The sequence below is a fragment of the Epinephelus lanceolatus genome, chromosome 18 (genome assembly GCF_041903045.1).
Source record: "Epinephelus lanceolatus isolate andai-2023 chromosome 18, ASM4190304v1, whole genome shotgun sequence".
In the NCBI taxonomy this organism is placed as follows: domain Eukaryota; kingdom Metazoa; phylum Chordata; class Actinopteri; order Perciformes; family Serranidae; genus Epinephelus; species Epinephelus lanceolatus.
The window spans coordinates 35953687-35966615 of record NC_135751.1 but is presented as its reverse complement, the minus strand read 5'-3'; the positions used below and the strand labels follow the sequence as shown (position 1 = coordinate 35966615).

At 42.8% G+C, this 12929-nt stretch overlaps 1 protein-coding gene and 1 non-coding gene across 3 annotated transcripts; both read right to left on the bottom strand.

The window, feature by feature from the left end:
* Window positions 1–293: 293 nt before the first annotated feature.
* Window positions 294–12525, bottom strand: plbd1a (phospholipase B domain containing 1a). 2 transcript variants are annotated; one of them, XM_033643825.2, is made up of 11 exons: window positions 12338–12525; window positions 10340–10562; window positions 9916–9999; window positions 9355–9496; window positions 8576–8716; window positions 5788–5932; window positions 5186–5386; window positions 4437–4577; window positions 4166–4351; window positions 1265–1371; window positions 294–1144 (listed from the first exon to the last, which is right to left on the bottom strand). In XM_033643825.2, the coding sequence occupies exons 1-11, from the start codon at window positions 12405–12407 to the stop codon at window positions 968–970; spliced, it is 1617 nt and encodes a 538-aa protein (XP_033499716.1). In that variant the 5' UTR covers window positions 12408–12525; the 3' UTR covers window positions 294–967. The 2 variants fall into 2 exon arrangements, with proteins under 2 accessions (XP_033499716.1, XP_078017384.1); XM_078161258.1 differs by lacking the exon at window positions 12338–12525 and adding an exon at window positions 10675–10973.
* A 177-nt stretch (window positions 12526–12702) lies between these two features.
* Window positions 12703–12775, bottom strand: trnar-ccu (transfer RNA arginine (anticodon CCU)). Its single transcript has one exon. It is a non-coding gene; the product is annotated as a tRNA-Arg (tRNA).
* Between the last annotated feature and the right edge of the window lie 154 nt (window positions 12776–12929).

Sequence of the window (12929 nt, the reverse complement as noted above, 5' to 3'; positions counted from 1 at the left end):
GCAGTGTACACAAGGGTCCACTATAGTGACTTAAATCCAACTACAACATCAAAACCCATGCATATACAAGAAAATTGCTTTTAAATAGCTGTCCACTGCAGTGACCACTATGCCTGAAAGGGTTGAGCTAGCTCTATCCTCCATGCATTATGACATTTTTAAAGTGGGAATATTATTGCTTTAATATACAATGAGCTGGGTCATGCGTAGAGACTTGAACCTCCAACACAGAGCGCACATCAGCTGCAACAAGAGTCACCATCACACAAGGAAAGATTAAAAACAGGACTGTGCTGGCACAACTGTATAACTTTAATAAACAATCATCACATTAAATGTTGGCATGGTGCAGATGTGCAGTGTTACACATCATTTCACATAATAAACAGGCTTATACAAAAATACAAACCTGAGACATTTTCATTTTGCACAGTATAAGAGAAAGATGCACACAAATCCAGCACAAGAGAGGATCAACAGCCCTGAGTATAACATTGCACTGATTTCATTTACTACCGCAATTATAGTGTTTGCATTAAGACATTCAAGCTTCTAAAAAAAAGGATTGAAGACGGTATGAGCACTGATTTAGTGCATTGATTCTGCATTTTATAAAATCATAAAGCTACTCTCAGTGTTCTAGGCACAAATGGCAGCAGGTAAAAAAACAAATGATCTGCACAAGATATGTTAAAATACTGAGTTAAAATCTGATCGGCAGTTTGACATTGTGCATTTAATCAGATGGAAGGACGTACTATTACTCCCAAAATTTAAAAACATAGGCATTTGTGTGTGGGACGCAATTCTGAACTTTTCCCAGTAATCAAAATAAAAATCATCAGTGTGTAAACAGATGTGTGAACCACAAAAGAAACATCAGATTGTACCTTTGACTCCCATCATTCATCACAAAGCATCACACAGACACATCTCTCTCTGTCTCACTTACAAACACACACACACCTCAAGGCTCGAAGAGAAGAGGCTGCATCCTGACGAAGGTGAAGTTGTAGTACTGCGGCAGACCCTGGTGGGTGATGCTGCTGAATTTATCCCAAAAGAACGGCGGGAGTCCATCCTGTGTCGTTGGTCCGTTCACCGCCTCCGCACGGAAGTCCCCAGCCATGTTGAAGTCTGTTACCTGGACGCAGGACAACACAGGCACCAGAGGCTATCTGAGCTAAAAGGCATTTGATTTTTTTCACAACCTAAGCCACCTCTATTGCTGTAATGCAAGACTGCCGTGGTGAAAGGGCACTACCTTTGTGTCATAGCAACCTCCCGGTGTAGGCTTCACGTCCCTCAGGTCGCCACGGCAACAGATGGTCTTGCAGGGATCCCCCTTGGAGTATGGATCGTTTTTGTAGTCTGAAAACAGGCAAACAAACAAAACTGTTAACATCAAGGAGGTTCTGGGCTGACAGGGGCGATTCTAGGATCAGAGGTTTAGGGGTGCTGAGCACCCAGAGAGCTGCCCGGCCAAGCAAGATAAATTTCACTGTTTTGTACATTTTAACGCAATTTCATTCCCACATTTGTGAAAGAAAAGCACAACACTTTTTGGGAAAGTCTGTGACTAAACCATCAAATCTGATAAAGGTTATTTAAATGCTGAGCCACAGCAAAAGAGGAATGGATTGGAATCATCAAAGAAACATATCGTAACCCTAATTTCAGGGAGTAAACCAGCCCCCGAGAGTGAGTACCAAAAATACCAAAAATGGACCTTGGACTTATTTTTTGGACTTTTATTTGAAATGCAATGCACAACATGTAACATTAACACATTAACAGTAATTGACTTTTTCAATGTTTATCTCTGCCTTTTTCCTTCTTGTCTGTAATATATATATACACATGATGAGGCTGTCTGTCTGTCTGTACACACACGCACACGCACACACACACACGGAGTTATAATGTTAATGGGCATCCAGTCAGTTAGCTAGTCAGTAGCACCTTGGCTTTAATATTAACACATGTACATGACACAACAGCTAGCTTCTCTCATTCCAATTCAAACAGAGGACAATAGTACTGACCACCTGTAACGTTTCCTAGCTAGAAAAAACGTCAGCTAACTCCTACCTAACAACATAAACAGTGACCTACGATTAAATGCAGCAAAAATGAGGAGTGGTAATGATAATAATGTGTTGGTATTGAGTGGTAGAAGTTAAGAAATGTGCCACATATCCTGGTTTCAGCCAGGTACTGCATATCCCCCACTCTAGAAGGCAGCGCATTGCTCTGTGCAGGTAGAGCGCTCAGAGACCGGGTCGGGCAAAGGCGGGAGGGATGGGGTGGATCAAACCATTTTTGAGGCGGGGCGGGGGTGCTGTATTTTTGTTGTTAAAATATTACGTTTCAACCAAGTACTGTATGGTTTTGACACTTTTCTAGCTCACTTTTCTAGGACATACAGTAAAATAAATAAATAAATAAATAAATAAATACAAATCTCTCAAATATTAGGGGTGCTGGGATTCAATTTAGGGGTGCTTCAGCACCCCCAAAAATGGGCTAGAAACGCCTATGTGGCCTGATAAATTATTTAAAGGGACAGTTCACCCCAAATTAAAAAAAATTTTTTTTCCTCTTACCTGTAGTGCTATTTGTCATCTAGATTGTTTTGGTGTGAGTTGCCGAGTGTTGGAGATATCAGCCGTACAGATGTCTCCCTTCTCTCCAGTATAATAGAACTAGATAGCACTCAGCTTGTGGTGCTCAAAGCGCCAGAAATCATGACCCGGTTACTCAAGTTAATCCACAGACCTTGTTGTGAGCAGTTTCATGTAGGAACTATTTTCTTTCTAATGATTTACACCCACCAATCGTATCACTGCACAGACGAAAGCATGCATCTACTCATGAACAAGAGGCTTGTGACAGTGGGAGATGTAAACATTAATGGTGTCCTCCTCGGCTGAGCTGTAACGTTAGCTTGCTTCCTGGTGCCAGATGAGCTAGCAGTAGAAGCATGCTTCTTTCTGCACAGTGGCTACGGTTACATGATGGCTTCTCATTCGGAATGAAATAAATCTGAATGAAATCATTCGGAATTAAAGTGTTTCCAGGTAGTTTACATGAGAAAAATTCATTCCGAATGAGGGTTTACACGGGAGATCAGTTTAATCGCCTTTATTCAGGTCTGCGCAAGGTTTGGGGCAGGGAAGGTTTCTGATTGGACGGATGTTACGTGTTTACGTTTACCGGAAGATAACACTGTAGTCCTCGCTCCGGATAACAAGATGCTTGACGACGCCGTTGTTAGTGCCTTTTTTGGGCTTTTTGCTTATATTCTTGAAGCAGCAGTACGACAACAACCTTGTTCTGCTAATGCTTCATCTGTTGAGGAGGAGAAGAGAGGTAGAAGACCGTGCTGTGGTGAATAGAAACCGGTGAGTGCAACGAGTCCGACTGCTCTATCTTAGCCTGTTGCTATGCAGCCCGTTGCTATGCGCGCTATATACGTCATCGTGCCAGAAGGGCAAGAAAACGAGCATGTGCAGAAAGACCGGAATGAAATTAAAGAGGAATGAGTGTGTACATGCACACAAAATTCTTTCATTCGGAATGACAAACGGAATAAACCACCCCCTTTAATCGGATTTAATTTTCAATCGGAATGGCCTTTCATTCCAATTAAAAGTGGAATTAAACTGTCCATGTACAGTAAACGTACTGAGTGATACGGTTGGCAGGTGTGGTTTGTGTCTTCTAGTTCCATAATATTCAAGAGAATGCAGATGTCTCTAGGGCCGATACTGCCAACATTTGGCAACTCACACTAAAACGATGGAGAAGGATAATAGCACTACAGGTAAGAGGAAAAACATGTTTTTCAGTCAGGACCACCTCAGTCAAACAAAATTTTATTTTCTATTTGCAGTATGCTATTTCGTGGTATGGCTTTGTTCTCCATTCCATGTGCCTACATGGAAGACCTGAGGCAGAGTGCAAACCTCCCTGTCCTTCTCTGTGCATACATGGAAAGCCATGTGCTGGCGTCTTCTTTCAGTTGTTCCCAATTAGGAGAGAGTGTATGCGGCAGCCCAGAGAAAAAGTGCTGCGCCCAGCGTCTTTTTTTAACATAAGGTATGCAGATTCCTGTTGACAGAGAACCAGTCATAAAGTGACACAATGAGACAGAGCCACACACCATTAAACCTCATGATGTGCTTCAGGGAGTCCAGGTCCTTGACACCAGCCTGGTCACGACGGAAGATCTTGGCTCTGGGACAGAGATCGTAGGAGAAGTCCTCTCCATACTCCTTCCACATTTCTCCGTAACCACTCATCGTGTAGATCCTTGGGTGGAAGGGAACGTTGTAGGACGGCCAGTAACCTGTGGTAAACAGAGGCAGTGGGAAAGGTAAGCTTTACATGAATTAAACAAATACAGCAGAAAACAGAATAAAGATGTGTGTTACCTCTGCGCAGAGCCTGCGTCTGGTCAGAGTACTCCACCAGTCCGGGGATTTGCTCCACCACGGTCAGAGCACCATCATCAACACTGTGGCCCAGCTTCACCTTGCTCCTGTCCAACACCATGTACTGGTTGTTGTAGGTACCTACACAAGCAGAGCCAGAGTTATTGCCTTTTTTATCCCAGGCATGGTAATAGCAGCTAATGCCTACAACACATTAGAGCAATGGTTCCCAACTAGTCCAGATATGGGTCCAGATTTCTCCTTAGTCATTAGTTCAAGGTCCACACAGTTCAGTACATTCAGCGTCAAACTTCAGCGTCGAGCTCTCTGACGGAAATTCACTGTACGTCAATATAAAGTGTGTTTTTTACAAACTTGACGTGTTTGCAAGTCACTTGTGGTCCATTCAGAGTGAACCCACAACCCACTTATGGACCGTGACCCACCAGTTGGGAACCACTGACTTAGAAGACTTAATAAAAGACTTGAAAGACTAAAGTGTGACACCCTCTCACATCTTAAGACGATGTGGCTTTTTAGTCACGCTAAGATTTTGCAAAGACTGGACATCGTGCAGGGTGACTGTTTGCAAGACTACAACCAGATTCCTTTTAAGATTATCTCCCATCCTGCTCCTGGTGGATGGTCTTTAATTAACTGTTATTGATTCATGTCATACTTGTGTGTCTCTTCATGTTACTGTCGTCTTTTAAAATAATTTGCTGCACAATCACTACGCAATCACTCACCAGAGTTGTACTTGGCGAAGGTTTTGGCCCACTCTTCTCCGGTATGTGCCAAACTGTGAGCCAGCCGCACCCTCTGCCACGCCAGCAGGCTGTTGGGAGTGAGCGAGCCAAAAAGGGAGGAGTTGAAGACATTATTGGTGGTCTGGGTCATCATCAGGCCGCTGCCCAAGAGGTAGAAGTCGTCCAGAGACACCAGGAAGCCTGAGAGAAAGATGAGCTGAGACCATTTTGGACAATCTTTGCAAACAAGCTACATTTAACCACATTTCAAATGTAGATTCATTGATATAGATGTGTGTGTGTGTGCTGGTGGATGTTGTGGGAGATGAGAAGTGATGAACAAATATTATTAAACCTGCAAGCCATTGCACAGAAAAGCATGTATGTGTATTACTGTATGTGTCCAGGAGAGAAGCAGTGTTTAATTGAGAATGCTGGTGTAATGTCAGAATTTTGAAAGAGGAAATAATTATGATGGAAAGTGTTTAACTTTCATACGCTACTGTTGTATTGTCCTGTTGGACGTCATGGGCTCTTGCTGTTTGGATAAACCCTGACTGTAAATCTTGTTATGGAGAATTCCTGAGGACTGTTGTACATACCAGGGTAGCTGCTGAAGGACAGTTTCCCAGTGGCCGTGTTGGGCTCAGTGATGCGGAAATCCCAGTGTTTGTAGATCCGCATTGTGGCAGCGTATGTGTACCAGCTGGAGTGGGCAAAGAGGAGGTTCTCATAGCCAGGCAGCATCTGAAGGGGAGGACAGAACGAGACAGACTAAGATAGGGTTTTCCTGTGTCGGCAGAAATGACTGGAATTTGTGTCAGTGTGAATCAGATTTTCACACAGCCTCAACACCATTTTTCATGCAGTGACACAGTTTAATGCCAGAGGTAAAGAGGCAGGGCGTCATCTTCAAGCTCCTTTGCCCTATGGACTGTTACTGTATTACAAGTATATGTGAAAAACACGACAGAGAAGATGTGGATTTTTGTATTTGGCGTACACCATAAAAAAAAAAAAACGTCATCCAACCGAATTCGGTGTCATCTTACAAAAGCTGGTCCAGAATGTAAACACAGCAGTGCTCAATAATGTAGCAAATATGTTTGATGTAATAAAAGGCTCCAAATGAAAAACTAGAATTACAGCCTTGTGCTTGTATGCCTCTCTGAACCAGACAAGCTGCAGTTACAGTTTACAACCATGTCTGTCCAGAGTCACATGTAGCCATGACAGCTGACAATATGAATGTTACTGCAAAGTAGCTATAGCAGCTTCACACACATCTTCACCCTGGCAGCACAGATTTAAACAATCTGCACAGTTACAAGGTGGACACCCAAAATTTGTGTCACCGTTTCAGTCTCTGACCAAATGTCTCCCCTTCTGTTTGTGAGATATGTTGAGTAACGACCGGGAAACTGTTGTAGCAGAACATCATGATGTCACAGTGAAGTTGACCTTTGACTTTTTGGATATATAATGCCATCACTCAGTCATTTGTGTATGTTTTTGTCATAATTACAGTATTCCTCAGGTCACAGTGACATTTGACCATCAAAATTATCCTAATCAGTTCATCCTTGATTCCAAGTGGACGTTTGTGCCAAATTTATGGAAATTCCCTCATGGTGTTCTTAAGATGTTGTGTTCTTGAGAATGGGATGGATTAATTGATCAATAAAAAGATTAAATAAATACATAAATTCTGACAGGGCTGTCCTGACCCGCCCCAGATCCATCCCCGTCTCTCGCACAATGTCAGCTGGGATAGGCTCCCGCCCCCCCACTATCCCCAACAGGATAAGCGGCTATGGGTCTTTCTGCTTTCTCAGTGTTACTTAATACTAGTCCATACCCATTGGTAGCTTTGTCACCTTCTACCTATGCCAGTCCTCAATGCCTATGTGCAGTTTCACATAGATTGACCACATCAGTGAGTAGAAAAACGTGGGACAGACAGAATGACTGACAGACAGAATGACACACTGACAGTTTCCATGATTATGTACAGCATACCATACCATGACTTAGTCATACCAAAAATTAGAAAAAAACCAACATTGGTCCACAGGGGGAGCCACAGCGATCGGTCGCATTTTAGCCATTTGTAAGCATTTTTCTGTTGTTATAGCGCCACCCAGTTGCCAATTAGAGTTACATTTCTCCAGTCACCTTGAGGCGTCCTGTTCTACATATCTACCAAGTTTAGTAAAAATCCATATGGCGGTTAGGCCTAGATAAGAAATGAGCTCTCTAGTGCCCCCATTTTGTTTGATGGGGTCAATAATGGAGGGGTCCCCTCAGATTATGTGTGGTCAGATGCCTACAAAGTTGCGTGGTGATGGGTGAAACCCTTGAGATGTTATACACCTTTATGTGATGAGCCACGCCCTCCACAATATTCATTGCCTTATAGAAGCTCAGTTTTAGTAAGTTTTCCAACTTTTGCCAAGAGGGAACTTTAGATATTGGTCCCTAGATTATCTTCACCCAGTTTCATACAGATCGCTCAAACTTCCTAGGAAGAGATCGATTTGAAGTGTTTTTCAAAAAATTCAAAATGGTGGAAAATCTATATAAGCGGAAGTTATGGGTTCTTGAGGCAAATTTGTTCTTCATGAGGAGAGGCATCTCTGTGCAAAGTTTCATGTCTCTACGACATACGGGGCATGAGATATGCCCATTCAAAGTTTGCAATTTCAATCGGTTGCTATAGCGCCCCCCTTTGGCCAATTGATGTAATATTGCTTCATTCACATCCTCCCATGACCCTCTACCACTGTGCCAAATTTCACATGGATTGACCAAGTCAGTGAGGAGAAAAACGTGGAACAGACACACAGACAGAGTTTTCGTCATTATATAGTAAGATATATCTTTTTTTATCTTGGATAAGACACACAGAGAGTTGCTGACACTTTCTTCCATACTAAGACCTGTTTCTATACACACTGTACACATTTTCACTGACACAAGTGTGTGGGAGTTTTTCGTTTACGTAGCAAATGAAACTACATGTACTGTATGCATCTCTAGGAACACTAAGCCGTGTATTCCTGTATTCTTGGTGTGGGTGTTAAAAATGGCCACAGAGGAGGAACAGGTACTTTTATAGACTGAGTTCTTCTATAGTGTAAAGAGAGAGCTTTAAAAATAGGACGGGAAGCTGTGCATCCCATAAATAAGTATGTAGGATGAAGAATATTTTCTCATGCCTCCAGTGCACCAGTAGATTTGTTTCTCATGTTGCACACTTACATAAATCATCTGATCTCAACTTATAACGCTTAACTAAACACATTTAGTACACAGGAGCTTTGAAGAGCATGTGCATTCCTTCTGTGAAGTATGTAATGAGCCTTTCTGGAACATGTTTTGATGTCTGACCTTGATCAGAGCAGAGCAGTGTCCCATCCCTGGAAGTTTGAAGTCTCTGAGGCGAGGGTTGGAGGGATGTGTCAGGGCTGGGATCAGATCCAGCAGGTCTCCCACTGCATTCAGGAACTGGATGGCATACAGGGACAGCGGCTACGGGAAGGACAGCAGATAAACAGCTGTTAGCAAATGAAACTGAGTAGCAGTGGTTTTCCCTACATAGTGAGACAGACACCAATCCAAAAATGGATCTCATACAGAAAAACCGAGCTTAAAGTCACTGAAATCATGAGCTATTTAGAGACTTTTCATACCAAATCTACACTATCCAAGCTGCTGTTTAACTCAATGTTCCAACAACAATCTATTAGTGACCTTAAACTGGTGCTAAACACAAATAAATCTATGCTATGTGTGGTATAGATGCAATTTACAAGATAAACAATTGAGAGTCTAACATTGGCAGTTTTATCATTAGAAATACTGGCACCATAAGTGGTGTCGTGTACTCAGAGTGGATCAAAAACTATCTATCTATCTCCGTATGTGTCGTTTCCATAAGTTGTCGGACACTTATAACAACAATCAGAACCAGTCAGTGGCAAAAACAAGCACTTTTAGTGGACGTAAATTGACGGTTGCTGACCGCAGCCCCCTCACTTAATACTAGACCACTTTAAACAATGGTCTACATTAGTTACTTGGACACAACAACATGTGAAAAAGGGTCCAGGTTGAAAAAGTTACCCTTTAAAATGCAATGATACGATAGTGTTATGTGCCCTTCGTACCTTTTTCCCTTGTTTCTTGGCCCAGTCTGCGACTCCGGCCTGCAGTCCATCCATCTGAGCCACGATAAAGCCTGCATGTGTCCACAGGGGATCGGAGCTCTTGTTCAGTTTCACCTGCTCTCTGGTCCACGCGTCCTGCTTCCTACAAGCCCAGGGGCGACATGTGCAATTTACAGTTCCCATTATTCATCATAATCATATACTGTAAAACACTAAGAAGCTCTGCAGACATGTAGTCCAACACATACAGTACATGTTAACACAGTGACTTAATACTTTGAAAGAAGTTTGATCGCCTCGGGTCACTCAAAACCTTCCAGAGTTATCAATTTTAAACTGTAGTCTGGTCGAGAGCAGTCGATTGCCATTACAGGCAGAGCTTAAATGTCTGGCGACATCACACCCTGAGGTGGGGGCGTAGTGTGAGTTCAACTGAACAGCTCTGAGAAGAGGATATGAAAGATGATGACGGTACTGTGTGACTCAGTGTGTGTATTGTATTTGAATACAGGGCTGCTTCTGTGTTTTTACTCTTTAAAAAGGAAAAGAGAACAGACTCACGCCATGAAACTCTGAACCAAGACATCGACCTTGGGGTCTTCGATCAGCTGCGGATACATGTTGGCATAGTGGTCCATCATCTGCCTGGGGAGGAAGAAGACATATGCATACTAGAAGAATGTAATCTGAATAATGAAAGTTAAGACTTCAAAGTCTAAAAACAAGTTTTTTAATGATCCTTGTGATTTCGTATTGCATCATGAGAGAGGCTGGTGGGAGCCGTCAATCATTTCTTAATTGTTACAGAAGGTGCCAAAGGGCAAAGCTCATTATCTTTATTGAGTTTCTCATCAGCTTCCCATCGATCGATACACTGACCAGCCAATCACCAATCTGATTTCTGATATTTGCTTTGGTTATCAAATGCTTGGCTAACACAGATGAACTGGAACTTTGAGCACAACAGCACACTGGTGACACTTACTGGGCAGTGAGGAAGCCCTCGAGGTAGCCAGCCAGGAAGAAAGTCACATCATCAGTTTCAGGGGTCTTTCCGTACCCGGCGCGGATCTCTAGGATGCTCCAGCCCGTGGTGGACAGGGTGTCATTCAGATAGCCATATGCATCCCCATTTGTCTCCAGCACCCCCTCCTTCAGGCGGACCATCTTGTGTTGAGAGTCCCAGTACGCCGTGGCTGCTGTCATCTCTGAGAAGACATCAAACGTCATTGCAGTAAGAGGATGTAAACAAAACAAAATGGCTATGCAAGGCTTGCTACACAACAGTCAATAAAGGTGGGGGGGCACCCAGTAGCTCACCCAGTAGAGCGGACGCCCCATGTACAAAGGCCTAGTCCTGGCTGCAGCAGCTGTGGGTTTGATTCATGATCTTGTTGACATAATGACATCATTCTGTTACCCATGGCAACAATAAACATGGCTGAAAACACAATTATTACAGACTCCGTGGTGGTTCCAAAAAGAGGGGCAGCTTCAGTCGTGTGGGATAAACTGTGGCGTCCTGAATGCTTTATGAACAGCCCCGGACTCAGAGGGGACTCAGAGGGGACTCCTCTGGCAGCAGCACAGCGTCTCTCCCTCTCCTCTCTCACCATGCGCACACAGAAGTGCATGTCCTGTGATTTTTCATCATAAATCTTTGCTAATGTAAAACTAGGTGACACTCGCGGCTCGACAAAAAACTACATACATGTGAATGTGGCACACATTTTGGATTTGGTTGGCACAATGTTAGAATGCCATAGTTACAAAAATCTTGGCACTTTGTATTCAGGCTCAACATACTGCATAGACTTCCTGAAGCTTTTACCTACAACAAAGTTAAGTGGAAGCATATCTTGTGAGGTCATTGTCGTGATGAGCTGCGTTACCTTCTCAGACAGATCACAGTCTCCGGGTGAATGATGTCAAATTGGTCTGTGTGTGGCTAGCACCGCGAGCAGCAGCAGCCGTCATTTTGTGCAGGTTAACATCCAAATGCTTGAGCTGAATGTGGTTGCGAATTGCTCCAGTCGAGTGATCATATGCCTTTTTTTCTGACACAGCCTACATGCTACCTTGTTTTCATTTTCTAGATCAAAGTACAGTACAGCCAAACGGCGCTGGTTTTGCGAGAGGACATCTCTCCAGTTTCCCAGTGCTGTTTTAAAACTCCCACTTTCAAATCTTAAATCAAAATGTAGTCTATTTCTTTGTCTTTCAATTAGAAGTAACACACTTCCAATATCTCTAACAATTTTTCATCGACAGACCTCTTCTTTCTTTTGATACTATAAAACTGAAAGTTGCCCTCAGCAAAAAGTTAGTGACTTTTAAACAAGTAGATGAGATCAGATCCATGAGGCAGACATTCTTATGTTACATTTCATTAAGCTTACATTAAGCTGTGTGCCAACCAACCCCGGTCTCCCCTACAAGTGCAGTTCTATGTGAAGTAAATCTACCAGTCCACTAATATTGACATTTATGTCTTAAGCTGATGCTAGCCTGATATGATAGTAGCCTATACTGGTGCATCTATACTGTGCATTCTTATATTTAAAGTAGTTTTTATTAGCTTTAGTGAAAGATGACATCTAAGGGGTCACGAGACCAGATTTTCCATTCACTAAATATATCCCTCGCCTGCATGTCTTTCCTTCTCTCTTCTGTATTACTTTATGCTTAGATAGATTTGAGGATATCAACTAAAGTGAAAGTTAAAACGACAACATGTCAGTGGCAGGTCTTGTGAGTTTGGGGATTACCCTGCAGCCTTTCCTGAATCAGTACAGAACACAACTCAAGCTTATCAAATTATCTGACACATCTTAAATCACAGCAGCTGACAGACACTGTCAGTAAAATGAATACATAGTGCATGCACGCTCACAGCCGACTAGTATATGTTAAACCCAGAGAAATAAAGCCATTATATCCTTCAACAACCAGCCGTGATTTCACATGAACTCGGCCTACTTACTGTCAGCAGAGGCGAAAGTCGCAGCCACACTACACAGAAGAAAGACATAGAGCCTGTTTACTAAATGCATGGCGGTGTAAATGGAGTTAAAATCTAAACTAACTGCAGAGCGGGTCGGTCTGATGTGGCTCAGGCGAGGAGGAAATCAGTTATGAGGCGAAGGGAAAGTCCGAGGCAAACCTGTGTGTCAACGGAGTGGAGCGTTTCCTGATTGGCTGCATACCAGAGGAAAAAGGAACAACGTATCTGTGTGTACTTTCAGAGGGAACTTAACTTCACTGCTAAAAGTGTCATATCATTAACCCCACACTGGAGATCTTGTTAGATTTTTCCATTTTAGACTCACAATGGGAAGCAAAATATTTCACCCCAGATGGGACTCGAACCCACAATCCCTGGCTTAGGAGGCCAGTGCCTTATCCATTAGGCCACTGGGGCTCTGCGGCGTTTTGATGGTATCAATGAACTATTTATATATTCATATCAGTCGAGTAGTAACGAGTATTGATTGTTTCAGTAATAAATATCACAAACGACAAAAGGACCTAACTATAATGCAGATGCAATTTCACTGTCACGAATATATATTAGA

Coding starts and splice junctions, on each gene's coding strand:
- plbd1a (XM_033643825.2), bottom strand. CDS start 12,407: ATGCATTTAGTAAACAGGCTCTATGTCTTTCTTCTGTGTAGTGTGGCT. Junction 8,717..9,354: donor CCAAGAAACAAGGGAAAAAG/GTACGAAGGGCA, acceptor TCCTTCCCGTAG/CCGCTGTCCCTGTATGCCAT. Junction 5,387..5,787: donor GTCCTTCAGCAGCTACCCTG/GTATGTACAACA, acceptor TCTTTCTCTCAG/GCTTCCTGGTGTCTCTGGAC.